Raw genomic sequence first — 25,883 nt, 5'->3', positions numbered from 1 at the left:
ATAGCAAAGTGCTATTTTCTAGCTTGGTATAATGATAGCATTTTATTAAAGCAAATTTAGGCTGAGAGCAGGCTGGACACCGGAAAGAATCATTGCATTCTTGCATTATAAACAATATAACCACCCTTCCGTGTGGGACTTTGGATATATTAAAAACTCTCTGTATTAAAGGCCCTGTATTTGGACATTGTAGTATTTTATGATACAAAAGATATTTCAATTGTTTGAAAGAAAATTATGTAAATTTTGAGCACGTTTTCGACATTTTCCTTACATGATCTGTTTGGATATTGTCTGAGCGGGCTCAGTCAAAGGAAGTGATTGTGAATGTTTTAAATGCACAGTCATTTATCATAGAACTATTTGGTAATACAATGTCTCAAGCAATGAATAACCAAGGATCTTACAAACCAAGGATTTTGAAAGAAGGTTTTCTTGAAAAGAAAAGCAGTGTTTTAAAACAGTGGAGAAAGCGATACTTTAAGCTGAATGGCGAAGTGTTATGCTTTTTCAAAAAAGAGGACCACAACACGACACAGCCAATGGGCCGGATTTTTGTCGCAGACATTTTAGCCGTTGGCAAGTATGTCTCAAAAGCAAAAAGCAAAGATCATTGCTTCAGTATCGACACGAAGTCAGGCAAGAAACACATTATGAACAGTGAGACAGCCGAAGAGAGAGACGCTTGGATCCTAATTGTAAACTTTGCCAAAGACGAGTTTTTAAAAGCCGAGGAGGAAGATCCAGTACGTAGGCGAAGTGTACGTCTAAACGGCGACCTAAAACGAATAAAATTGTTTAAAGATCCTACGAAAGGTATCGGAGTACGCATCAAGAGTGTTAACGGTTGTGTTTTTGTAACAAGAATCGTCGAAGACGGACCCGTAGCTGAAACAGGGGTCTTGCGACCAGGTGAGTTAATTGAATTTTTAAAGTGGGCGACATGAAGTTAATTGTTTTGAATTGCATACTGTGCATACTGTTTCTGACATCTCAAGTGAAATATCATTCATTAGATACACATATATTGTCCCTATAAATCTCACGTGTCGTTTACTGCCAATTTTACGTTCAGCTGCATTTTTGCTAATAGTATGTATTTATGTATGTTTGGTACAGGGGACCAAATTCTAGATGTTGATGGAGTAAATGTGAACAACATGACTATAGAACAAGTTAGCGAAGTTTTAAAGACTGCACCCATCCTAATGACATGCACTGTAAAACCAGCAAATCATTTCAAATATGCTGCCGAAGAACCCAAAACACAGCAGATAGAACAGATAAAGAAAAGCAGTTATGCGGAAATTGACATTGATGCACTTGCAAAGGAAGCTGCCAAATCTAACAATGAAATAGTAAAAGCTGGTTATGAAGATGATCAATCCAGCCATGGGAGTCAAAGTTTTGTTATTGTACCTTCTGATGATGAACTTGATCATGATGAGAAAACTGGTGATAAATTTCAAACAAATGGTGCTGATGAGGACAATGTTTTCCAATCTCGCTATGTTAACATTCCTCCAGAGCAAGGTGGTAAAAGTGGGTCACCAAAGAAAAATACAGTTCCTGCAGGGCAAAGAAATTATTTAGAATTATATTTCGATGAAAAGTGAATTAATATTTTCTTTGTTCAACTAATGTGTATATAGTGATGGACATTTTGTTTTTCTAAGGAAGATACCTGTTGTATTTTTTTATATTGCAATAACTTCTGTAAAGTTAAAAAATTCATGAAAACCGTCTTAACGTTTCAGATATGTACTGTGGACAACTTAGAAATCTTTTCAAAGGGACAAATTTCAATAGTAGCCTAAGAATTTGAAAGTTACATTATACTAACAAGATATTTACCAAGACCAACCATGACCAACAGACAAAAATAAACAAGAAAGTAAGCCACACAACAATTATTTAAGTTATTTTATTGACAATGACAACTTGTAGTAACTTTTTATTTATCTTGTGACTCCTGTCCAGTTGGCATTGTTCTTATGATGTCAGAGTCACCAGGGTCAGTAATGCTTAGGACAGATACTCGAAAATATTTTCCACAAGCTGTTCCCAATTCAATATTGTTGCCAGTATAGTGATGCACACCTGTCTTTGCCAGCATGGCATAATACTCAATTTCACTTTTTCTAAAAGTTAAATAACAATGTAAGTAAAAAATGACAATATGAGCAAGCTAATTTCTTTCTTAAGGAAATAAAATATTAGAACAGCACATACCTCAGTTGAGGAGTATTGTTTGAGATGATCACAAGTTTCGCTTTGCCTTGACGTAATGTCTTCAAGGTGGACTTATAACCCAAAGTGTACTTACCACTTTTCATGACAAGTTGGAGACGAGTATTGATGCTCTCTTGAGATTTTTTCTTGAAATGAAAATGGTCACAAAAACTTATTATAGTGAAGAAAACTTTTTAGAACAATGAACTAGAACAACCAATCTAACAACTTTCCCATTCAGATCGAGAGTTTCTTATAATATTTCACCATAAGAGAAGAAAAACATTTCTCTTCGGGAATGCATAAGGTCATCATATTGGGAAATAGTTTGCTTCTAATATTTACAAAAACAGTAATTTAGATTTGTATGATATATTTATAAGTGTATCTCAGCACAAAAAAGATTAACTTTTTTCTTAGTTAAGGGTGAACTAACAGCACAATTTGGTATTGTTACAAAACCTTACTTTACTTATGCCATACAACTCTGCCCTCCAACTGTCCAACCCCAGTCCCCCGCCCAAGATCAACTTTCTAAATTGCTGCCCCCAAGATCAAATTCAAAGAAACATGGCCACCCTTGCATGATTATAAATGAGTTACATCTGCTTTTGCAACCCTTCTAAGTCTAAACACCACACTTCATTTCCAAATGTTTACAATAAAAAGTTCTCTAAAATCCACCCTTTAGAGTGCTATCCTGCCCATTGCCCAACATTTTTTAGTGATTCTGCCCCTGAGATATCAGCAACATAAGACGTACTATGCAGTGTGGATTACAACGATTTATAATTTGACATATTGAAATCAATGTCACTCACCAAAGGTGGTGATAGGTAATTTAAACTGTAGGCATACATTATTTAACAAGTCTTCCTGGTAAGTTGAAATAATGATAAAGTTAAGTGTTTTCAGGTTTCTCAGGCGCACACATATCAACATGCCTCCACCACATTAATTAACAATGCACGACAAAATAAAACATAATCTTATTCATTCACTAAAATATTTCAACAAAATGATGTGAAACTAACCGATTTTTTTGTAGTTACCATGTTGGATTTTGAATCAAAACAAGTCAATTCTAGAAATAGAAGTAGGAAATTTTAATATTCGACATAATTTTTAAGCTAGTAATGTTAAAAATGTATATAAATCTCACTTTTTCAGTAGAAATCTTTCGACTCAATATGCTTCTGGTAACACACGAGGCAAAAAAGGAATCATTACCATCATGCATTGCAAAATGATAGATATTTGATGATGGAACTCTATAGACCTGGAGCAATATCTCGAATAGTTTCCAAACCAACTCAAACATTCTGCTAAAATTTTACGTCTTTTTTTGACAGTTTTTTTGCATTCATACCATACTTAGCTCTTAGATCTAAGATTTTTTGGTGGAAAAAGTTTCTTCCTTGGGATTTTTGCTGCTGAGTTAAACAACTGAGATCTGTCATTCGTCATGGTCCTCATGGATGGAGTGGAGACATAGTGGAGAAGGTTGTTGTCGTTTTTGCTGCAACATGTTGAAAGAATGACTCAGTCAATTGTTGTTCAAGGTACTACATGTTCATGGAATGTCCGAGTGATATCATTTGGATTCATTCCTAAACATATGGTTTGCTTGCTTTTCTATTTTGTACTCAAATGTAAACTAATTATAATGAACACTGTATTTTTTAACAGTTGGACAGTGTGGAAATCAGGTAGAAATACTGACTGTGTTTTTCATCATTTTTAAAGGAGTGCATATTATGCTGTTTATTTATTCATTCATGTAGATTGGTTGTCGATTTTGGGATTTGGCCTTACAAGAATATGCCACTATCAATAAGGTAGGTTTTGTGTTGCTGTATTGCTGGTCAAGTACTGATCACATGATCTTGTTATGCTACCGGTTGGTTTATTGTTTAGTCTGGCAAATATGATGAATGCATAAGCAGCTTTTTCAGAAATGTTGACACCAGGTATTCAAGAGCAACTATAACTGACAGTTTTTACTCATTTATGATTTTTTAAACTAAACCATCAAAAAATATTTGTATGCAAAGGCATGAGAAGATGAAAGACCTACCAGTTGGTAAAGGAAAGATTAAAAGCCTGAAAGCAAGAGTAAATGCCTGAATTTTTGCAATTTTTTTATGTATGTACACTATAATGTTAGAATTTTTATCATTTCAATGTCAGGCTGTTTTGATCGACATGGAAGAAGGAGTAATCAACGAAACTCTAAATGGCCCTCTTAAAGAAATCTTTGATTACACACAACTTATAACTGATGTGTCTGGTTGTGGAAATAATTGGTAGATTCAACTATGAATATATTCTTTCTCACATATATGCAATGAACAGAATTAGATTCTTCTTTAGGGCTACTGGTCATTTGATGTATGGAAGACAGTATCATGACAAAATGATGGACACAATACGCCATGCTACTGAACTATGTGATTCATTGCAATGTTTCTTTTTACTTCATGCCATGGGAGGAGGCAAGTTATTTATAACATAATTAACATCTCTTATCAAGATTTTTTATGAAGAAATGATGCATGAAATTTTAGGAACAGGATCAGGTATCGGAACTTATGTTCTTAGACTACTAGAGGAACATTATCCAAAGGTGTACCGTTTTACCACAGCTGTGTATCCCTCAAATGATGATGACGTTATTACCTCACCATATAACAGGCAAGTTTTTTGAATCCAAGAATGTTTAACACATTATTGATCCTATCTTATCCATTTCTTGTTTATTAGTGTTCTTGCAATGCATCAACTTACAGAACATGCTGATTGTGTATTACCAATTGAGAATCAGGTGGTAATATAGTGTGCTTTAGCCAAATTTCTAGACAAAAACATGAAAAAATTGTTTCTATAGGCACTGATTGACATTATCAATAAAATCTACAAAGTCATGCCATCTGAGAGACCAGGAAAGAAGGTATTCAACATAGACAAAACACAAGTAAAAACAGCAATCACATCAAATGTAGAGCGATGGAAAAGATCCAATGAGGAAAAACCATTTGACCACATGAACAACATAGTAGCCAATCTGCTACTTAACCTGACCAGTTCAGCTAGATTTGAAGGATCATTGAATGTTGACCTTAATGAGATTACAATGAACCTAGTCCCATTTCCAAAACTGCATTATCTTGTCTCAAGTCTCTCACCATTGTACTCGCTACTTGATGTGAGACTTCCAGTGGTTCGATTTGATGAAATGTTCTCAGATGCCTTCAGTAAAGAACACCAACTCATTCAAGCCGACCCAAAACACAACCTCTACCTGGCTTGTGCACTAATAGTTAGAGGGAAGGCTGACATTTCTGACATTAGAAGGAATATTGAGAAAGTAAGACCTCACTTAAAATTTATTCATTGGAATGAGGAAGGCTGGAAAACAGGATTATGTAACATACCACCAGTAGGACTGCCTTATTCTTTACTCACTCTTGCAAATAACACCTGCATTACAAACACATTCCATAATCTGAAATGTCGGTTTGTGAAACTGTATAGAAGAAAGGCACACATTCATCACTATCAAAATATTGAAGGGTTTGAACAAACTCTTTTTGAAGAGAGCTTAGAGTCTTTGAATTATTTAAATGATGAATATCAAACACTTAATTGTGCCACAAATCAACCTCTGCAAAGTGCCTCAAGACTCCATATTCTTTAGTAAAAGAATTTGAGAATTATAAAAGCATTAAGCAGAATTCATTTGGTTTTGATATTTATTTTCTTTAAACTACATGCCATCTTTTCGATGATCTTTTAATCAAAGAGACCTAAAACAAAAGAATTGAACTGATTAGTGCCAGTCCATCATGATTGATGAAAACATCATTTAATAGAAATTCTTAATAACTATCTTTCAGGTTAAACAATCATTCATTTTGGCTCAGTGCCTTTAATTTTGATGAATTTCAAAGGAAATTTCCCCATTTATTTTGCTAGTACAATGCCACTAACTATTCTAAGAGCCTTTAACCTTGGGTTTTTCTAATGTACTATTGACAATATGTTTATAAATTGAGAGTTGACTATTTGGTGTGTGCAGCAGTCAGAAAAATGTGACATAAACTTAATTAAATTTTTTGCCAGATTTCAATGTCTCTCAAATTGTGCTTATATCACAGAATGTGTTTAACTGGATGACAGACATGTGGCATAATGATAATCAATGTTGCTGTGTAAAAGTATTTTAAAAAGCACTGCATGCTGAAAGAAATGCATACAGACCAAGTCTCACGCTTTTGGCGTGAGACTCACGCTTTTCGACGCAATCTCACGCAACCACGCCATTCAGACAAAATATCACTCTTTTTTTTAAATATTACAACCAGCCCATGTTTTTGAACCACCAAAGTCTATGCTAAAGAAAGCCAAAACTGCAACATGGGATTATAACAAGCTCCATGCTAAGAAGTGATGTTTTGCTTCACAAAACTTCTACTGTTGAGAAAACAAAACATGTTGATTGAACCCTTATTTCAATTACGTTCATGAAAACCAAAGTAGGTCGATGAATTTTTATTCATATTTTAGTCTAGAAGTTCGGCCATCCGGGCCTCACTATTGCCTCTTCAGGGTGATTACATTTCTCACTCCATACAAACCAAAAACCCTGGCATCTATGGAAATGGAGAAATTAAAGATTGACAAGTAGTCGAGTAAAAATGTGGTGAGGATAACACACTCTCAAACTGACTTGGTGGTGACTTAAAACTTACACAACAAAGTCCTAGCTTATGATGCATTATCATTGAGAACCTACCAAATCCCATGTCATCGTCTGATTCTTCAGATTCCTCTTTCGTTTCTTCTTTCTTCTCTTCTTTTGATTCTTCATCTTGAGCATCGGCAGCACCTGTTCCTCCAGCAGCTGGGGCACCACCACCCCCACTTCCTGGTGTACCAACACTACACAGCAAATCACCAATGTTACGACCTTCCAATGCCTTGGCAAACATACTAGGCCAGAATGGTTCGACCGTCACACCAGCAGCATCAAGCAATGCTTGAATTTTCTCACCCTTGACAAGAAAATATTGAAATTACGTGGAACTCAAATACTTATTACTTACAAAAACACTTAAATACTTAGAAATACACTTTAACGTAACGTACATGTAAAAAGCCTACAAACAAAGAGAATGAAAATTACTTACTGTGATGGGCACATCATCGTCGTGCAAGATTAAGGCACAGTACACGCAAGCAAGTTCAGACGACATAGTGTAACTTCAAAAAATATTATGAAATAGTTTCCAATTAAAAATTAGTGCAGGTTGCTTTCTTTCCAACAGGATTGAAAAGGATTGTACGCCTTAGCCCCAACGGAGAACACTACACTTTCACAGAGCAAATTAAAAAGGAAAGAAACCACGCGCGACAAAAAGTCAAACACGCGACGCGAGTTTTAAGTTACGGGGATAACGCAACATTAAACAGCAAAAAGCACTTATAACCCAATAGTAAATAAAAAACTATGGTAGATTAGTGGAAAGTTTATAGCAAGAAAATGTCTGAGGATCTCAAAACCTTGCGCATTGCTAAAGATGATGAAGGCATAATCAATAGTTTAAAATCAATCGAGAGGAAACTAGATGACCATATGTTGCGCGATCAATATGTTAACGAAGGACTGGTAGAAATATTGCGCGGTATATTCGCTTACTTTGAAATGTTTTCCTTTGTTATTAAACATTGTTTTTATTTCTCGATAATTCAATATTTACCATTGAAATTATTTATTTGAATAAAAAATATTGATACTAGACTTTTTATTTGGCAGCCATAAGTTCCTATGTGCTGTTACTAATGTCATATAGGGTGACTTGTATTTCCTAACAAGATGCAAGACCTTGGACATGTTGAACTATTTTTTTTCGTCTTTAGATCTGGTAGTACCCAACAATCTTGTCATTTGCTCTAAAGCCCTAAGTCTCATTACAAGAATTGTTGAAAAGAATGAAGAATTTAGTCAAAAACTTGTAAAACCATTTGGTTTTCTTAAACAACTCATCACTTTTTGTTGGCCATTGCAAGAAAGTAGCCATGGTATTGACATCTTTTCGTGTTGCAGTCATTTATCTTAGAATTTCACGATATTTCTTCTATTCAGACGTAAAGAACCATCATGATCACATGACCATTTGTGTTCAAGCTGTTGCTCTTGTAAGAAGATTAGTTTGCAACAACAAATTTCTGGTTTGTGCTGCCAATATTGATCTTGTTCAAAATGTTATCAACTTATGTCGTTTGCATTTTGATGAATCAAACCAATGTTGTTATGGCAACCGAATTTACCCTACAACGGCTACATTGCTTTTACAAAGTCTTGTGCATGGTAAAAATTTGATAGGAAAGGTCTGTGAATTACCATCCAAAATCAGTGAAGACATCCTCGATTCAACATTAGGTCAAGGTTTGTATTTTCTATCAAATGGACAGCTTATTTTTAATGTTGTACTTCAACTAAACATTTTGCCCTTTTTCTTCAAGATGTAATTACTCAATGCGCTAATGGTTGCGTAATGTCAATTGATTTGTATGACACAACTACAGACAAAGACATAATCATCACAAAAGAACTCATAAAGGAAAAAATGGCTTGGCCAAGATTTCTTACACCAGATTATGAAAAAGATGATGGAAAGATAATGGTGAATGGGCAGATGTTACTGTCACAAGTGTTGTTGATGGTGGACATTTTTGGGCCCAAGTTGGTGGAAAAGATATTGAAGAAAAATTGCACTCCATACGTGCTGTACTTGAGAATGAAAATGTGGTAATTTTATCGCACCTTATACCGCGCTGTCAATGAAAAGAATAAAACCGCAAGAACCAAGATATAAACCTAGATAGGGCGATTTTAACAGAACAATTGACTTAAATAAATCCACTAATATTTAGGATTGCAAAAGATTAACAAGTATTCCCATGGTGGGAGAACTGGTCACCTGTCACGAACTGGTCACGTGTCACAGTACGCTTCATGGTTACGTTGATGTTTACAGAGGCAAAGTATTGCAAATAATAACCACGCAAGATGAGACAACGTTGGAAGTATTTGCTGTTGATTATGGTTTTAAAAAGATAGTTTCATTAAACTGCGTATCAGAAATAACCGATCTAGGAAAAAAAGAACTGTTCCAGGTAGTAAGATTAAATATTGACCTGATTATCATTATAAGCACGGTAAACTTATTAAATAAATTATTACCAGTTCAATGTAAAATGGTTTTATTTCACTTAAAGGCACGTTTTTGCTGTCTACATGATGTTCAACCTCCCTATGAAGATGTTGATGTTTTGATAAATTTAACTGGTAAGAAAAGTAATGGAGTTTTCTTGAAACTGATGGTTCTAACTAGAATTAAGTATGGTTATCAAACAAGCTACTGGCGTTACAATTTTAGCTTAATATTACTTATTCAAAACTTAAAGGAACTTTACGAAATCTTGCCAAACAAGCTAATGCCTGTCGTTTGCAAATTATGAACAAAAATGGGATCGAGGTTTTGTTGAAGGTAACAATTATATTTAAACACAACTCAGATTCACGATGACGAACCCATGTTGTGATTTTATTTTTTTTTAGTTTCTCGTTCTTCCTTACAACGAGTTACAACGACAAGTTATAGGGACATTGCTAAATATGAGTTTAAATTTTAAAAGTAGAGAAAGAATCGGATATTTTGGAGGGGTAAAAATTTTGACAGGTAGTAGAAAATATAAATCACGCTCTTTAGCTAATGGAGCTTTAAGAATTTTATTGCTATTTTTAAGCTCATTTTCCTGCATCTTTCGTGTTTTTCATTTTAAAGATTTAATCCGGAATGACTTCAGAAAAGATCCAGCTCTGTTGTATTTGTCAATATGTGCGCTTCGTAATTTAATGTTTAACTCGCCGACGAATCGTGGCCAATGCGCGGACGAGGACGGTCTTTTTGTTTTAACAGATGTTTATATTTCAACCACATGGGATAAAATTCAACAGCAATGTTTGGGTGCTTTAAAAATTCTGATAGGAAATTCTTGGTGAGAGGTTGCATTTCCTATGTTCAAAAAATTCTTCGTGTATTTCAGAAATTTTGATCCAGTTTTACCCTATACATTTTCGCAATCTCTTACTATTTCTTTATGCCGATACTTAACTCGATACTGCAAAGCAAAAAAATATTGATTATTTTGACTTCGACTGCTAAAAATAGTCAAATAAGAATAGATCTCTATTGTGTACTTGTATGTTGTTAATATACAATTATTCCTAAGATATGACATTTTTTCTATCAAGGTATATGTTGATTGGAAACGATGGCATGGATTTGCGTTCTGTTATCGATGTCAATCAAGACGTAAATTCACATCAGTTTTTCCATCACGTCAATATGTTCTATAGTCTTTATTCTTCCTTTCTTATCTAGAAATCATTTTCATTGTCTACTGCCATCACGACTAAATTTCCATCTGTTTATCGTCGGTAGGATTTGAGAAAGATCAAATATACATTTCTGCCAAAAAGACGTCAATACGACGTCTGCGGGTGGGAGGGAGTTAGCAGGCATGACGTGTTTTAGTCCTCGAAATATACGCTCAAAAATACAGAGTATTAGAAAGGTCTGCAGCCATTATGACTGACAGCAAATACAAGTAAAAAGGCTGCAATAAAATATATTCATTAAACCAAAACGTCTGATCATACGCACATTAACGCAAAGATACATGCGTACAAATTATCCGCTATTGGAGCGTAACGTCTTTGGGAGAATGAAGGGGAGATTTGGCGTTTTTTTGCCAGAAACGTATGATTGACTCTTCCCTGTTTTATAACAATTTACCGATGAAAAATTAGGGAAAAGATCATACGAACATTGTTTTATGTATTTATGTAAGTTGCATTTTGATTTCATGGTGGAATATAGATGCTTACTACTGCATACACGATCAATTCTCTACCGATTGCAAAAAATTCGTGAAATTTACACGTATGACCGAGTTGTATTTTTATGAACATTAGAAAAAAACATCTTCGACCTGGCGAAGTGCAGCCGCAACCAATAGAAAAGGCCTTACCTTCACATGTGATTAAGACTCTGTCCAATCAGGAGAGTGATGAGTCGACATCTGATCATTCTGATGGAGAAGAGCCATTGTTTAACATTTCACCATCAAATGATACTCTAAAAAAGGTCTCATAGCTCATGATCATATACATACACTGTCTACCCTTCATTTTTTAACGAAAATTTGTTGAATTAACGTTAGTCTAGTGAAGAAGACGTTCATCGTTATTATATAGAAGGAGAAGCCATTCCTTTTATTGAGGATGATACTCACGAGTTTAGGTAAATTATTGGTGAAGAAAGATATTCTGGTATTTCTCACTTTTAATGAACGCTTGTAGTGCTTTTGAAAACTGATTAGAAACCCTAAGAAGAAATTATCTTCAAATAGAAATTAGAACTCCTGATTTTCTAACATTTTTTTTAATTTGACTGTCCAACTAGTACAATTTAGATTGTATGGTAAGCTTGCCGATGGTTGTAAATAACTAAAACTCCTGCTGAAATTGAATACTAGTTTCAATGGTTATGAATTTTGAAACGCATTAATTAAAGTGTCGGAAAGAACTGAAAATCTTTTTTTATAGATTCTGCAAGGACAAAAATAGATTTCGTCATCTATAGTTGCAAGGTAAAATCATACATTTATAAAATTTGTCACCGATCTTTATAAAATTTTCTCCTATATATTGCAAGGCCTGCATGTGCATTTCTTAACGCTGGTAAAGGAGGTACGATTTACCTTGGTGCAAAGAAAACTGGTGAAGTATGCGGAGTTAGAATGTCACGTAGAGATGTAAGTTAGTTAAGTTGCATTAACGTATTGTTTAAAACTATATAATTGCAGGTAACTCGTATACACTTTGTTCAGATGTATATTGTAATATACTAATGAATTAATACATTAAATCATCACTAAATCTTAATTGTTAAGTAGCAGTAAATTGACGAATATGATCATGGATAAACCCTTAATGGTTTATTATTATTTATTAAACATTTTGTTATTCTGCAGAGAGATCGTTTACGTTGTGGTATTGATGGAATTCTTGGTGAATTTAAACCATCTGTCAGATATGATAAATATAAGGTTTTCATTAAGAATTGACATTTTTTCGTTTTTCTCATGAAGCTACATTTGTGTTGAATTGTCAGTAATTTTCACTTCGAAATTCTTTTTTTCTTTCTAAAGATTGACTTTTTTCCAGTAGTTAGAGAAGTGAAGGACAACAGTTTGTGCGGGTAATGCGCGATGCTATGCATTCTGAACAAATTTTAAAAATTTTAATTATACTTTCAAAAAAAAATCTTAATTTTTTTTTTCATTTCTAGTAAAAGTGCGGAACTGATACCCGATGTTTACATCATTGAAATTTCATTTGCTAAGTCCTTTGGTACAGTCTATACAACCAACAGAAACAAGTAATAGCGCAAATCAACTATTTGAATATTTTTGAAGTTGGAATCTTCGTTTAATTCATATAGATAATGTTAGTTATTATTATATAAAGTTAAATTAAGGTAAAATTTACGCAACCATGAAAGACATAAATCCAAGTGTACTTGACTTGTTTGGTCATATCGATGTAATTATTATTATGTTGCTTGTGCATCCGAAACAAAATCATTTCCCGTTCATAGTTTTATCTTTTATATTGTTTTTAAGGATACTTTTTTAATATTACTTTTACTTCATACAGGTGTATTTTTCGCTGTGGAGATTCTAATTGTGAGGTATCCTAGATTTCAAAAAGATGGATTTATTAAAAACGTACCTTAATAACTACAGCCATGTGGCACTTTATTCTTCCAGTATTCCATTCAAGATTTAAGAAAATTGGTCATACGACAACAAGAGACATTCTATAATGACCAGATTAAAATGTTAGTAAAACTGCTGTGAATGGTGTGAAAATGATTTTTTAACTCATATTTGATGAAGCTTTATGAAAGCTAAAATATTAAAAAATAATATATTTTTCTTTAGACTTAAACGTGAACTATCTTCAATAAGACAGTTAAACGGTATACATAGATATTTATATTCATTACACGTGTATGTAAACAGCCTAAAGTAAATTTATCTGAATGTTTCTTTATGTGACCACACGTCTAGCAAGAACGTTTGAGTTATTCAAAAATAGTTTGGAGATAAAAATGAATAGATAAGTTTTGTTCGTTCATGGAGAAGTCAGTAGAAGGTTTTTGACTTCATATTTTGCTGGATCTCATAGAAGACTTATGGTAGCGATCTCGTACGAATAAAATTAATGTAATCAGTTAAGTTTCCTTTTGTTATTAATACTTAAGAAATAAATGATCTTTAGGAACACTTTAAATTTGACAGATTTATCCACATAAATATAGTTAATTAATTCATCCTGTAGTAGAACGCTAGATAAATATACTATGATAATATGACTATGATTTGTAGAGCTTTCCTGCGTGACACAATCGTCACTGCTTTCAACAGTCATCTCAAATGGTTTTTTTTCATTATTGTTTAGATAGATAAATAAAGCTCTTGAGGAAGCTTGCAAATGGAAATATACGTCATTCGTTGGCAGGTGCATTTAAAGTTGAGATCACTTTGTCGAAGACTTAGTTTCCATAGAAATTTGAAAACATTTTTTTTGTTGTGTTCTTGTACATATGGTGTAGGCCAGTTGTTATGAAAAGATGGCGTCCATTTTTTTTTTCTTTGAACTAAATATGGAAAATGTGGTTGAGGAACTTTTCAAAATTCTTAGGAATTTCAGAATTTGGACGATAGCACTGTACTCATGTTTGTTGTAAACATCTCGTAAAGAATAAACTATTTTAAATAAAGCTTCCGTTTTTGGTAATATTTTTTTAAGAACTTTGTTTGCTCGTCAAGCGTTTCAGCATCATCACATCGCATCAATTATGTTTTGGTTGCCATAACAACAAATAACTTATTATCCTTCAATTGTCCTGAATTGTTCAAATTGTTATTTTTGCTTTTCTCCAACATGTTTTTGCGTGAGATGAACTACGAGAGGAACGAGGGACGTCTTATTCGTTGATGCCACAACTTTTCGTCAAGTATTAAAGTGCTTGATAGTAGTATAGCTGGCTTGTTTTATATCGTGCGCGTATTATTTGTGATTTGAAAGTCAAATTTTCTGTATGTTCTAATAAATTTTAATTCGCGTTTAACCAGTAATATTGAGAGTAGCGTTGTCTCATTTGCCTAGCGAGCAGCTGTGAAATTCACTTTTGAACAAAATATTTATCTCGTTGATGAAGAACTATGTACAACTGCCGTTGGGACAAGAAATTAGGTTGGAAACGAGGCAGTACATACAACAGTATTTGTGATATTCGTTTGCGAAAGAAAAGCTGTGCGTTCTGCACTTCGTTCGAAGCGGAACATTTCTCTGAAATTTACGTGAAAGTCCTTGTTTTTTTACCCCGGCGAAAGATATAAGGGGTTATACATTTTGTCGTCAAAAAATACATTTGCTCGGAGCTGTAACAAGGTAAATGTTGATATGTGAAAGAAAATGATTTCTTAGTACTACCTTCAGTATTGAACAACAAAGTTTGAAAATTTTATTATCATGCGTGTTGAGTCACCACCGAACAAAATTGAGCCGATAGAAGAAGACTTTCAGAAGGTGTTCGGTTCCATCGAGGATCAAGGTAAAAAGAAAACGAAGACGATGAATTCTCTCATTTGGATAGTAACGTTGCCCAGCCACGTCTTTCCCTTCCTTGTTTTCCGGAATCGCTACGGCTTACGTTTACATCGACAAAATTGGAGAAAATTTATCAAAGAAGCAACAAACGTGAAAGATTAAAAAGTAACCTGTTCTGTGCATTATCAGCAATTGTAGCAAACATTACTTTGATAGTCATTCATTCGCTCATGGGCTTTAAACAACACAAAAGCGTGATAATTCTCAACGGTGTTTTCCTTGGTATTTTTGCGGGTTTGTTTTTGATCTGTCTGCGACAGTGCTCCCCAGGTCATAACGTATCAATCCTTGTATGGGTTATGGCTGCTGTAGAAACATTACTACAGTTAGGCTTGGGAGAATATCCGCTTGTGCCGAGCGACCTGGTTGGAGTTGTAACATTCTTAGCATTTTTAGCTTTCATACTGCTACCTGTACGCTTACGATTCTGCATATTTTGGGTGACCATCTTAGGCATTGTGCATTCATTGATTGTGGGTTTGTCCGCAGATAAATTACAATCCTACTCCGTTAATCAGGTAGGTTGATTTGCTTTCTTTATTTAAAGAAAGATTTTTAAAGCGTGCAAAATGAGCAATATGTTAGCTATTCACAATAAGCAGCTGAAGACGAGAAGTCTTTGCACTGTCTAAAATACAAACTGAACTTTGTCATGGCTAACAATAGGTAACCACAAATGAACTTAGTTGACGAGAAAACATGTAAAAGTACAATCTCTTACAACATTATCAGTTCGATCAATACATGCATCGTGATTAATCTGGAACATTAATCTCTATTATTCTAAGACTACGAAGATTCATTAATTCTCATTTTAAAGAATGCCACTTAATACCTGCATGTCTTATGCGTTTTATCTGAAAATGCGGGTTGTAGAGTGCGTTGCGAATTAGGGCACACGTGAATCAACATGCAGCTTTGCGATTAATTTATATAAGAACGATGCTATCGTCAAATTGAGAACGAATCCCAATACAGGTGGAGTTTGGACGTCTAAGGCTAAAGATGCAATATTTGAATTATAAGAGTCGCAATGATGTAAATCATGTAATGAGAAACAACATCAAAATTAAAATATATCAGTTGGAAATATTTTCGAAAATTTTATAAGTACGAGTTTCATTGCAAGGAAAGTTCTTCAACCTTTCTTGATGCACAAAGCAATTTCGCTCGTATAAATAGCTTTTACCCTTGACATTATAATTGTGAATTAAAATGCAGCTGCTTTTGAACCCTTTCAGAAAGAAAGAGTAGATGGGTCTTTCACAAGAGAAGCTATATTTAAGCAAACACGCACGGAATTTTTTTTAAGTCGCGCCAAAATTTGGGCAAATTAATATTTTATAACAGGATCTTTCAACAAGATACGTTTTGCATGTAAAGCAGCTAAAGGTTTTTGTATTTATAACACTTTGTATTCTTGATTACATAACCTTCAGTATTCCAATCAATTGAAGACATTTCAAGTGTCTTTTGAAGTAAAGCGCTCAGCCTAGCTTTGTTATCCTTGTAGCCAAAATAGACGACGTGAAAACCGAAAGAAACAAGCATGCTTGTCGCGCAAGGCACTCATAATATATGTCATTGTATTGGCTGTTAACGCAAGAAAAAATAAATTGAATGCACATGGCTTTTATTTCGCACAATCAGTTGTAAAGTTGAAAATGATGAAACGCAAATTAAAAATTTTACATTAACGTTTTCAAACAATATTTGTTGACAACAAGCATGCGAGCAGTTGCAAACGCCTTCGATACGTTATAACTTCACTAACCTTTTCTTTTTATTTTAAGATCGCAGCGAATATTTTGTTGTTCCTTTGTGCGTCCTTAATGGGTGTAATTGATTTCCTTCTGGCGGACAGACGACAACGTCAGGCATTTAGTGAAACTTTAAAGTCCCTAAAAGTGAAAACAAAATTGGAATTCCAACATAAAAAACAGGTATTTATTGAAATGTGCGTCTTTTCCACACTTATCCTTTTCTCCAATCGGGTACATCAAGGGTACTTTGAGGGTACATTAGGATATCTTGGATGGTGTGTATTAGAGAAGGAACGAGTTTTAACAACGCAAGATGATATGTTGTGGAAGTTTGTTAGTGTTGCAAGATGATTTGTTGTGGAAGTTTGTTAGTGTTGCAAGATGATTTGTTGTGGAAGTTGGTTAGTGTTGCAAGATGATTTGTTGTGGAAGTTTGTTTGTGTTGCAAGATGATTTGTTGTGGAAGTTGGTTAGTGTTGCAAGATGATTTGTTGTGGAAGTTGGTTAGTGTTGCAAGATGATTTGTTGTGGAAGTTTGTTAGTGTTGCAAAATGATTTGTTGTGGAAATTGGTAGTGTTGCAAGATGATTTGTTGTGGAAATTGGTTAGTGTTGCAAGATGATTTGTTGTGGAAGTTTGTTAGTGTTGCAAGATGATTTGTTGTGGAAGTTTGTTAGTGTTGCAAGATGATATGTTGTGGAAGTTTGTTAGTGTTGCAAGATGATTTGTTGTGGAAGTTTGTTAGTGTTGCAAGATGATATGTTGTGGAAGTTTGTTAGTGTTGCAAGATGATTTGTTGTGGAAGTTTGTTAGTGTTGCAAGATGATATGTTGTGGAAGTTTGTTAGTGTTGCAAGATGATTTGTTGTGGAAGTTTGTTAGTGTTGCAAGATGATTTGTTGTGGAAGTTTGTTAGTGTTGCAAGATGATTTGTTGTGGAAGTTTGTTAGTGTTGCAAGATGATTTGTTGTGGAGGTTTGTTAGTGTTGCAAGATGATATGTTATGGAAGTTGGTTAGTGTTGCAAGATGATTTGATGTGCAAGATGATTTACAATCAGATGTTTAAAAACTAAAAACAAGACAACTTTTCACCATATGACATTTATAAAAGAAAAATTTAAAGATTTTGAAATTTCCTTCAGCAAATATTTCATCGTTTAGTAATGATGGGATGCTTATTTAAAGTTATCAAATATGTTTTGGCATATTTAAACAACTTTAATCGGCTGGTAGTTCTATTCATCATAGGTTCGAAACAACCATTTCTCATTTCAATATAGAAACGGTTGTTGTTGTCAGTGCTTCCCAGTCATGTTTCCAAGAATATCGAAGATGACCTCCAGTCTGATGGACGCATAATAAAAGACGGAAATTTTAATAAAATTTACATCGAGAGAGTGGAATGTTGCAGGTAGAGAAACTAATCTAACATAAAAAAACATCAGTGAATATTTTTTGAAACTTACTTTGATTATATAATTTTTTATCACACAAATTCAGGTATTTCCACACTTTCCATTTCATCTAATATATTTTCCATTTGCAGCATACTTTATGCTGACATCGTTGGTTTCACCGAGCTGTCGTCAACGTGTTCAGCAGAGGAATTAATTGTCACCTTAAATAAACTTTTTGCCGTATTTGACAAACTTGCTTCCGTAAGTGTATCTAAAGTGGAAATACGCATAAAATTAGGGCAGACAAAAAGAAAAGAAAGTTCTTGCAATGTGACAGTGTTACTGCTTATAGTGAAACATTGTTCATTCATCATTACCTACACTGACACACGTTATTTTAGTTTATATTTTAGATAGTGTAAAGACTGTTCTCGTTCTCTTTTGTTCATTCATCACTACCTACACTGACATACGTTATTTTAGTTTATATTTTAGATAGTGCAAAGACTGTTCTTGTTCTCTTTTGTTCATTCATCACTACCTACACTGACATACGTTATCTTAGATTAATTTATGGATGATGAAAAAGATTGTTCTTGTTTTTCCTTGTTTATTGACTGCTACTGACCACAGACAAACGTTATTATGAATGAATTTCAGTTGTCTAATAATTATTTTTATATTTTCCCCAAATTATTCCGTGAAGAAGCACAATTGTCAACGGATCAAAATTTTGGGTGACTGCTATTACTGTATCGCTGGATTAGATGCGAGTGAAAAGAAAAAAAGTTTTGATGACCATGCTGTTTCTGCTGTCAATATGGGTCTAGGCATGGTCAACCATATTACGTAAGAATACACGAATCGGTGATGTTTTAGCAAAATTTACATTGTCAAATTTTAAAAGTAATTTTCTCAAAGACCTTCAAAAATAACGTTAGTTAGATGAAGTTAGAGCAGGAAAAAAATTTTTCGTGAAATACTTTAAAAGTTTTCACACATAAGGCCTAACATTAGCCTAACATGATTCACACTGAGAACCATTTTGCACTATTTCAGTAAGGTGCGTCAGCAAACAGGAGTAAGCAGTTTGGACATGCGCGTAGGCATCCACACTGGAGCTGTGTTAGCGGGAGTACTGGGTCAGAAAAAGTGGCAATTTGACGCATGGTCTAATGACGCAACCCTCGCAAACAAAATGGAATCTGGTGGAATTCCTGGGTCAGTAGTAACAATGAAAATGATTCGAGACATGCGCTTTCAACTTTTATTTATACAACTCCATTTAGACGAGTTCACATCTCCGAAAAAACGTACGAGAGAGTCCAAGGTCTTTATGAAGTCGAAGATGGGAATGGACATTTACGCAATGAATACATTAAGGAGTCTGGAATTAAAACCTATCTTATCGTCGGAAAAATAAAGTCAAAAGCTAAGGTTCCGTCACTTTAAAATTTACTTCAACTTTCTATTTCAGGATAGACTATTTATCAGTGTTGATAAATTATATCATTTCCTCATAGCGTTATGGTTGCATTTCAGGAAAAGTGGGAAACTGTTCCATTACTTGTAATGCCAGAGTGTGATATAAAGAGAAGAACATCTTCACCAATCGTTAGCTTCATTGGATCTACAGCTCGGAAGGCACTTAAAACAAAGGAAGCAAATGGTACAGTTGTAAATAATCATCAAGCACCAAAACAAGTGGAAATCTCACTGCCTGAAAAAACGGTAAGTCGTCATTCTGAAAACGCATCGTCTGGAGTCTTTTGCTGAATGCAAGAAGTGCTAAGTGTTTAAGCCATTAAATCCACTCTAGCTAAACATTGATGTCTTTTGTCAAGAAGAGATATAATATATCTCATTTATAAGAATTTGTTCGACTCAATCCAAATTCACACGTTAATAACGAAAACATTGGAAGACTAATTTTATCTCCCAACAATAAGTAATCCGATTATTTATGAATTGAATTTGATATTTAATATATTACGTCATTTCATCCTTAATAGGAAGACAGTCTTGAAAAGAGCGAGGTTAACGACAACATGAGCGAGTATGTTTTATTTCAACATTGATTTATCGTCGTTTCTTGGAACAATTATTTTTTGCCAGAGTCTGGGAGAGATTTAGTAAAAAATTTTTGTTTCAGAAATGAAGAACATTTAATGCATAGTCTTGCATTAGTCCTGGAAGAGAGTGAACAAAGGTATAATGACTCGTCGTGTCGTAAGGTTTCTATTACCCACAATCTAGTATGATACATTCAACCGCTCAACTCAAAATGACTCTTATATCGAAAGATTTCAAATAATTGTATAACATATAAATATGGGATGCATATAGGCTTTGCATTTTGACTTTCTCAAATATTTTTTACGATAATTTATGCATACAAGACTTGTGACTTTATAAGACACGCGTCTTCAAAGTGCTAAGTAAAAATAATCTTGTGGTTTGTATAGGACTTCAGACAAAGTTAATCCGATAACATTGAAATTTTTCGATCCCATCAACGAAGAAAAGGTAAATATCAAAATATACTTAAAATGACTAAAATGAAATGGTTACAAAGAGAGATGAATGTGAAGGAATAAACACCAATAGCGGTGGTTGGGAAAGGTCGGAACAGTATTCGTTAAAACGAGTCTCCTTTTTGGCCACTTTTTTCTAACATATTTTCGTCTTTTTTCAATAATTCTTTCAAATATTTATCGTTCCAACATATTATAAAACATTAAAATAAACATCGACTGATGTTGGTCATGATGCATGAGTTGCAAATATTTTTCTTTTTTAGTATTCATCTCAAACTAAAGGTGGCTGTGCCGTCTCATTCGCTTCACTTTCTCTTGTTTTATTTTTCTCGTTTCTTGTGGAAGTTTCTGTTATTCCTGGGTACGAAAATTTTTCTGTTCATCATTTCTATCGTAGAACATCCGCTTTTCTTAATTTTTATCACGAACTTCATCAATTTGACATAAAATCTTACGAATACAAAAGAATTTTTCAAGTCAATTAATTCCATTTAATAATACACCTTTTAGGTCAATCCAGCAATACTCCATGTTTCCAGTTATATTTTTCATCTTTCTCTCTTTCATTTGTGTTACGTTAGCTTACAGATTTGAAAAGGTATAAAAAGATAAACTTACATTTACCATCATAAGCAAATTCTAATAATGTGACATTTCCACGTAAATATAATTCATCAATTGTCATTTTTAGTACCTTCCCCATGTGTTGGTGGATATGTCGAATTATCTTGAGAAAAAGAAGCTAGCGAGGACGAGTTTAGGCGTTATTGCTGTTTTGCTATTGATTCTTTATACATCTGTTTTGATGGTAAGCAAGATTGAGGGTACATATAGGGAAACTGGGGATAGGTCTTTTCAGCTCAATTGGATAAAAATCAAACGAGATTTTAAATCCTCAGTTTGTAAAGATCATTTTTAACGTTTTATAATTTAAAAGTCTCAAATGCTAAAAAAAGGAGATTGCATTAATACAAATGCATTTCATTTCAGACGGGTTGTAACAAAAACATGTTTCATGTAAAAAACAAGATCCCAAAGACAAAGCTTGTTTATATCCAATGGTAAGAGAGCATGAAATAACCTTCACCTTATTTGATTGATCATTCTTTAAATTCTTTATTTTGTTTTACTATAATTTTATTTGTCCACTTCGCTATACTTGCTCCTTTTTGGCATGAGTTGAAATTCCAAGAATAAATTAGGAGTATTTGGTTTGCATAGATTCGAACGGTGTGCTTTAAAACTTTATACACAAACAACATCAAGCATGCATTGAGGAAAAAAGCAATAATCGTTGTTTGTTGTGGAATTGGTTAATTTGATATAAGATTTTCCATCTTTCACGTCAACAGAGGCTCCGGCAAGGGGGGGGGGGAGGGGCAATTGCCCCATATTTCTCATACTCTATGTTGCTTGAAAATGTCAGTCAGACGATGTAAGTTCAATGATTATATGCAGTCGAACTAATTCTATTCCATTTCTTTTTTAGTATTTTAGTTATATTACGATTCTTGTTCAACTTGGCACCTGCGTCATCACTCAATTAAGTTTCTTTTTCAAATTTGGTTTGATGTTATTAACGACTGTCCTACACTGGATTTTGACGAATATTGCTGTGGATGGCATTTATGACAACTTTGATGAACGTGTTTAGTAAGAACTATTTGTTTGTCAACATAAACGTACTACAGTAAAAAACCACAAAGATCAATCTCTTAACTTACATTAGATAACAGTTCTGTATCATTTTAATGCGATCACTGTATACACCGAGTAAAGAGCATATTTTCTGGATAACTGAACTTTAATTATTCCATACAAGGCTGTAGTGGTTCATATCTTTTGTTTTTGCAGTTCTATTAAAAACTATCAACTTCCATTGGTCGGAGAAAACACAAAAAAACTGTATGTATGAAGGAATATGTTCTGACATTTTTTTTCTAAAACTTTTGCAGTGGAAATGAATGCTCAGATGATTGTGTTGGCAGCAAATACACTGGACCAATTATTCTCACATTTAGTTTAATAATCTTGACCATGCATTGTCGACAAGTACGTAAAAATGAAAAATAATGTTCTCGCTTGTCTTAGTTCTTCCTTATCATACACAGTTGTTGCTTTTATAATGTTGATTTATCGTTTAGACGTCAAAAACTGCAAAGACATTATTTGTATGGAAATTAGAGGTAGTGACTGCGAAAATAGTATATTTTTAAAATTTACCACATACAATGGTACGAAATTTCTTTTTGAAATAGTGAATTGCAATTAACAATAAAATTAGAAATCCCTCTACGTACCAGATAAAATGCGTTGTTCTGTGTATTTATATACCAAGACGAAATCTGCAATGCAGGCCAGATTCTTTCATCCATTTATCTCTGTTATTCTAGGCCGAAGAAAGCAAGCAAAAAATTAATAACATCAAACAAAGAAATTTAATGCTGATTAATAACATATTACCAAGTTATGTTGCTACACATTTTATGCAAAACCAGGACAAAGATGAAACAGTAAGAAATTATATAGAAACCAAAAATATAATTTCCACTAGATAACTCTGTCAGTTGCTTTTTCATACATTGGTAACATTGGCTCAACAAAAGTTACATCAGAGAAAAGCACATGTTATGTTCACCAGTTAGTTTTAACAATTCATTTCTTCTTCAAGATATCCATTACAGACAATTTCTATTGTCCAGCTTAGAGTTTCATGCTCCATGCATTAAATCTTCAGAAGATCATCTCGTATAAATTCTGCATGTTTCCAAATGCTTTTCTCGGAGTTTAATTGTTTAATGTGACGATGGGTAGTTTCGACATGGTCAAACGATGATCAGCTTAGATATCAAAAGCATGAATCTTAATCTCGAGCCAAGGAACAGAACTAGTGCTCAGATCACCCCTGTGTCAAAGCAGCCAATACCTAAGTTGATAAGTAGTTTAGAGTAGGTACTGAAGAACCCAAACAAGCTCATAAGATGTACATTGGTATGACATCCAACACCTTTTAAACGCAAATATTTATCAGAAACTGAGCCCTCGAAGTACATCTGGGAAGCAAAGAAGAAATGCCACAAAATCGAATGATTAATCATCAAACAAGCTCAAGTTCCCTCGAATCAACCAGGAAGAGTGCCACAAAATTTTTTGAGTAAACTACTAAAACTCAAGAAAAAACAGATGCAAACATACAAAATTTGAGATGACCGCATGAAGATCGCATTGAGCGTGAAACTCTGAGTTGGGATTCAAACTATTAAGAATTTCAGTACTTAACTATTTCCATACACTAGAAAAATCCATTTCATTATTTTCAGGAATTATACAGTCATTCTTATGAAAACGTCAGCGTAATGTTTGCATCGATACCAAATTTTGACGACTTTTACTCAGAAGACAGTATCAACAACAGCGGTGTTGAATGTATGAGATTTCTCAATGAAGTCATTTCGGATTTCGACGCAGTACGTTTAGCGAGCAGAATGATGATTTATTGAAAGACACATTAATGTTTATTTCAATTACAGTTCTTATAACTACCATCTTTTAGGTATTAGATAAACCGGAATTTGCTGATGTTGAAAAGATCAAGACGATATGTAGTACCTACATGGCTGCATCTGGTCTTGCCTCTGGACTTGTAAAGGAAAAACAGGTATTACACATGTCACAGACAAGTTTTTTGAGCGCATAGCCACGTATCTAAATTATAATTTTCCAAAAAATCTTTCGAAACATCTGGGAAATGTCGTTACCATCGTTACAATGTTTTCCAGAATGTTTTCACATGATAGTTGTTTGTCTAAATCCACTAGGTGTTTAGAATTTACCATTTTAGTCAGTTTATCCTGTTTTATTATATTTTTTAAGATATTAATCACATGTAGAGTTTATTATTCTAAATTGATTTTGTTAATTATCACTAACATAAAAATTATCACATAAAATTCAGCTAAAATTGTCAGGAATAAATAACGTCAAACTGTCAAAATTATTTATTGTCGCTTTTTTCTTCGCCTCAATTTGTTCTCGTTCACTAGAACAAAGTTCACGAAACATTAAAACCTCTTACTGACCTTGTGGACTTTGCATTAACACTGAAAGACCGCTTAGGCGACATAAACAGTGAGTCGTTCAATGAGTTCGTTCTTCGAGTTGGTAAGTAACTTATTCTTACAGAGTTAAAAAAAATAAACAAAAATAAGATTTTAAGGAATGAAGTTGCTATTTCCTACATCAGGTCTTCACTGGGGACCAGTGGTTGGTGGCGTTATTGGTGCAAAGAAGCCTCATTATGACATTTGGGGTAATACTGTCAACGTCGCCAGTCGTATGGATAGTACTGGAAAGGGCGGTTGCATACAGGTATGTTGGAAAAAATTTATGGACATGACTAACCGTGTGAAACTCATTTATAAACAGGGAACTTTTGTTGATTTATAATCGTTATTGCAATACCCTAGACTTAACGTAATTCATACAGTGTAGTTGGATTGCTTCAGGAAAATCAATCAGAACTAACTTCATTTTATTAAGGACAGCTTCGTATTTTCTTAACTATTCTTCTTATAACTACTATAGATTGTAGAGAAGACTTACGAAATACTCAAGGACAAAGGATATCTATTTGTATATAGAGGACTCGTGAAAGTAAAAGGCAAAGGAACTTTGACAACGTATTACCTGACAGGAAAAGAGAAAGAAAACGGTTCAGAAAATCAACAAAATTCGAACGATACGGCGTTATGAAGGCCATAGTTAACTAATCCAAAAAAAACATGTCTTTACTGCTGGTCCAGAGACGTTAAATTTCACTATCATAATGTGCCATTTATTGTCAAAAAATAGACATTACAGACAAGCTGCTCAAGAATGAGAAGCTTTATTTATGTTTCATAGAGTTTTTGAAACTAATTAATAGTAAAACAAACGTAGGATTAACTAAACCAATGACTTTTCTGCTACTTTTTGAAAAACATACCAGTAAAAAGTATGTAAATAGCACATCTACTGTTGAGCATTGTCAGTACAAAGAAACAATCATTTCAAAGTTGTTATGATGGTAGTAATTAAATCCCAAATTAAAATGGCTCGACTTTGAATTTACAAGATTCGAGAATACGAGCAACGATCACCTGAC

At 33.9% G+C, this 25,883-nt stretch overlaps 7 protein-coding genes and 1 long non-coding RNA gene across 11 annotated transcripts; 5 read left to right on the top strand and 3 right to left on the bottom strand.

Annotated features, from left to right (window-relative positions):
* Nucleotides 1-180: 180 nt before the first annotated feature.
* LOC124459590 (multiple PDZ domain protein-like) lies at nucleotides 181-2,227 on the top strand. Its single transcript, XM_047009059.1, has 2 exons — nucleotides 181-912; nucleotides 1,120-2,227. The coding sequence occupies exons 1-2, from the start codon at nucleotides 375-377 to the stop codon at nucleotides 1,614-1,616; spliced, it is 1,035 nt and encodes a 344-aa protein (XP_046865015.1). The 5' UTR covers nucleotides 181-374; the 3' UTR covers nucleotides 1,617-2,227.
* On the bottom strand, nucleotides 1,911-3,473 carry LOC124459592 (60S ribosomal protein L30-like). 2 transcript variants are annotated; one of them, XM_047009063.1, is made up of 4 exons: nucleotides 3,395-3,473; nucleotides 3,267-3,316; nucleotides 2,233-2,378; nucleotides 1,911-2,141 (listed from the first exon to the last, which is right to left on the bottom strand). In XM_047009063.1, the coding sequence occupies exons 2-4, from the start codon at nucleotides 3,285-3,287 to the stop codon at nucleotides 1,955-1,957; spliced, it is 354 nt and encodes a 117-aa protein (XP_046865019.1). In that variant the 5' UTR covers nucleotides 3,288-3,316; nucleotides 3,395-3,473; the 3' UTR covers nucleotides 1,911-1,954. The 2 variants fall into 2 exon arrangements, with proteins under 2 accessions (XP_046865019.1, XP_046865018.1); XM_047009062.1 differs by lacking the exons at nucleotides 3,267-3,316; nucleotides 3,395-3,473 and adding an exon at nucleotides 3,054-3,113.
* A 21-nt stretch (nucleotides 3,474-3,494) lies between these two features.
* LOC124459585 (tubulin epsilon chain-like) lies at nucleotides 3,495-5,966 on the top strand. The gene is made up of 10 exons (XM_047009053.1): nucleotides 3,495-3,794; nucleotides 3,922-3,941; nucleotides 4,017-4,070; nucleotides 4,150-4,202; nucleotides 4,287-4,347; nucleotides 4,423-4,538; nucleotides 4,606-4,727; nucleotides 4,800-4,926; nucleotides 4,996-5,056; nucleotides 5,120-5,966. Exons 1-10 carry the CDS (start codon nucleotides 3,770-3,772, stop codon nucleotides 5,927-5,929), a joined length of 1,449 nt encoding a protein of 482 aa, XP_046865009.1. The 5' UTR covers nucleotides 3,495-3,769; the 3' UTR covers nucleotides 5,930-5,966.
* A 4-nt stretch (nucleotides 5,967-5,970) lies between these two features.
* On the bottom strand, nucleotides 5,971-7,629 carry LOC124459594 (60S acidic ribosomal protein P1-like). The gene is made up of 3 exons (XM_047009064.1): nucleotides 7,422-7,629; nucleotides 7,028-7,286; nucleotides 5,971-6,038 (listed from the first exon to the last, which is right to left on the bottom strand). The coding sequence occupies exons 1-3, from the start codon at nucleotides 7,485-7,487 to the stop codon at nucleotides 6,025-6,027; spliced, it is 339 nt and encodes a 112-aa protein (XP_046865020.1). The 5' UTR covers nucleotides 7,488-7,629; the 3' UTR covers nucleotides 5,971-6,024.
* An 80-nt stretch (nucleotides 7,630-7,709) lies between these two features.
* Nucleotides 7,710-12,074, top strand: LOC124459587. Of its 3 annotated transcripts, XM_047009057.1 has the most exons (15): nucleotides 7,710-7,916; nucleotides 8,152-8,313; nucleotides 8,378-8,680; nucleotides 8,758-9,043; nucleotides 9,169-9,411; nucleotides 9,514-9,583; nucleotides 9,703-9,785; nucleotides 9,857-9,977; nucleotides 10,083-10,296; nucleotides 10,553-10,613; nucleotides 10,683-10,738; nucleotides 11,276-11,447; nucleotides 11,524-11,603; nucleotides 11,909-11,952; nucleotides 12,018-12,074. In XM_047009057.1, the coding sequence occupies exons 5-14, from the start codon at nucleotides 9,196-9,198 to the stop codon at nucleotides 11,943-11,945; spliced, it is 1,110 nt and encodes a 369-aa protein (XP_046865013.1). In that variant the 5' UTR covers nucleotides 7,710-7,916; nucleotides 8,152-8,313; nucleotides 8,378-8,680; nucleotides 8,758-9,043; nucleotides 9,169-9,195; the 3' UTR covers nucleotides 11,946-11,952; nucleotides 12,018-12,074. The 3 variants fall into 3 exon arrangements, with proteins under 3 accessions (XP_046865013.1, XP_046865011.1, XP_046865012.1); XM_047009055.1 differs by having other exon boundaries at nucleotides 9,857-10,296; XM_047009056.1 differs by lacking the exon at nucleotides 7,710-7,916 and having other exon boundaries at nucleotides 8,048-8,313; nucleotides 9,857-10,296.
* LOC124459596 lies at nucleotides 10,319-13,180 on the bottom strand. The gene is made up of 3 exons (XR_006953704.1): nucleotides 13,097-13,180; nucleotides 11,332-11,438; nucleotides 10,319-10,419 (listed from the first exon to the last, which is right to left on the bottom strand). It is a non-coding gene; the product is annotated as an uncharacterized LOC124459596 (long non-coding RNA).
* LOC124459591 lies at nucleotides 12,031-14,150 on the top strand. Its single transcript, XM_047009060.1, has 8 exons — nucleotides 12,031-12,117; nucleotides 12,337-12,411; nucleotides 12,514-12,563; nucleotides 12,654-12,743; nucleotides 13,022-13,055; nucleotides 13,135-13,205; nucleotides 13,309-13,346; nucleotides 13,829-14,150. Exons 1-8 carry the CDS (start codon nucleotides 12,103-12,105, stop codon nucleotides 13,834-13,836), a joined length of 381 nt encoding a protein of 126 aa, XP_046865016.1. The 5' UTR covers nucleotides 12,031-12,102; the 3' UTR covers nucleotides 13,837-14,150.
* Nucleotides 14,151-14,557: 407 nt separating this feature from the next.
* LOC124433348 (adenylate cyclase type 3-like) lies at nucleotides 14,558-25,793 on the top strand. Its single transcript, XM_046983109.1, has 25 exons — nucleotides 14,558-15,561; nucleotides 16,837-16,986; nucleotides 18,087-18,217; nucleotides 18,353-18,464; nucleotides 18,910-19,052; nucleotides 19,263-19,424; nucleotides 19,493-19,640; nucleotides 19,746-19,934; nucleotides 20,216-20,259; nucleotides 20,356-20,412; nucleotides 20,669-20,729; nucleotides 21,004-21,101; nucleotides 21,251-21,338; nucleotides 21,432-21,548; nucleotides 21,731-21,801; nucleotides 22,018-22,036; nucleotides 22,230-22,393; nucleotides 22,696-22,792; nucleotides 22,885-22,926; nucleotides 23,134-23,253; nucleotides 24,061-24,207; nucleotides 24,294-24,398; nucleotides 24,784-24,901; nucleotides 24,984-25,108; nucleotides 25,325-25,793. The coding sequence occupies exons 1-25, from the start codon at nucleotides 15,214-15,216 to the stop codon at nucleotides 25,490-25,492; spliced, it is 3,024 nt and encodes a 1,007-aa protein (XP_046839065.1). The 5' UTR covers nucleotides 14,558-15,213; the 3' UTR covers nucleotides 25,493-25,793.
* The last annotated feature ends 90 nt before the right edge of the window (nucleotides 25,794-25,883 follow it).

Source organism: Xenia sp. Carnegie-2017, unplaced genomic scaffold (genome assembly GCF_021976095.1).
Source record: "Xenia sp. Carnegie-2017 unplaced genomic scaffold, XeniaSp_v1 HiC_scaffold_13, whole genome shotgun sequence".
NCBI classification, from domain to species: domain Eukaryota; kingdom Metazoa; phylum Cnidaria; class Anthozoa; order Malacalcyonacea; family Xeniidae; genus Xenia; species Xenia sp. Carnegie-2017.
The sequence above is the reverse complement of the archived record's forward strand: the minus strand, read 5'-3'. Positions and strand labels throughout refer to the sequence as shown.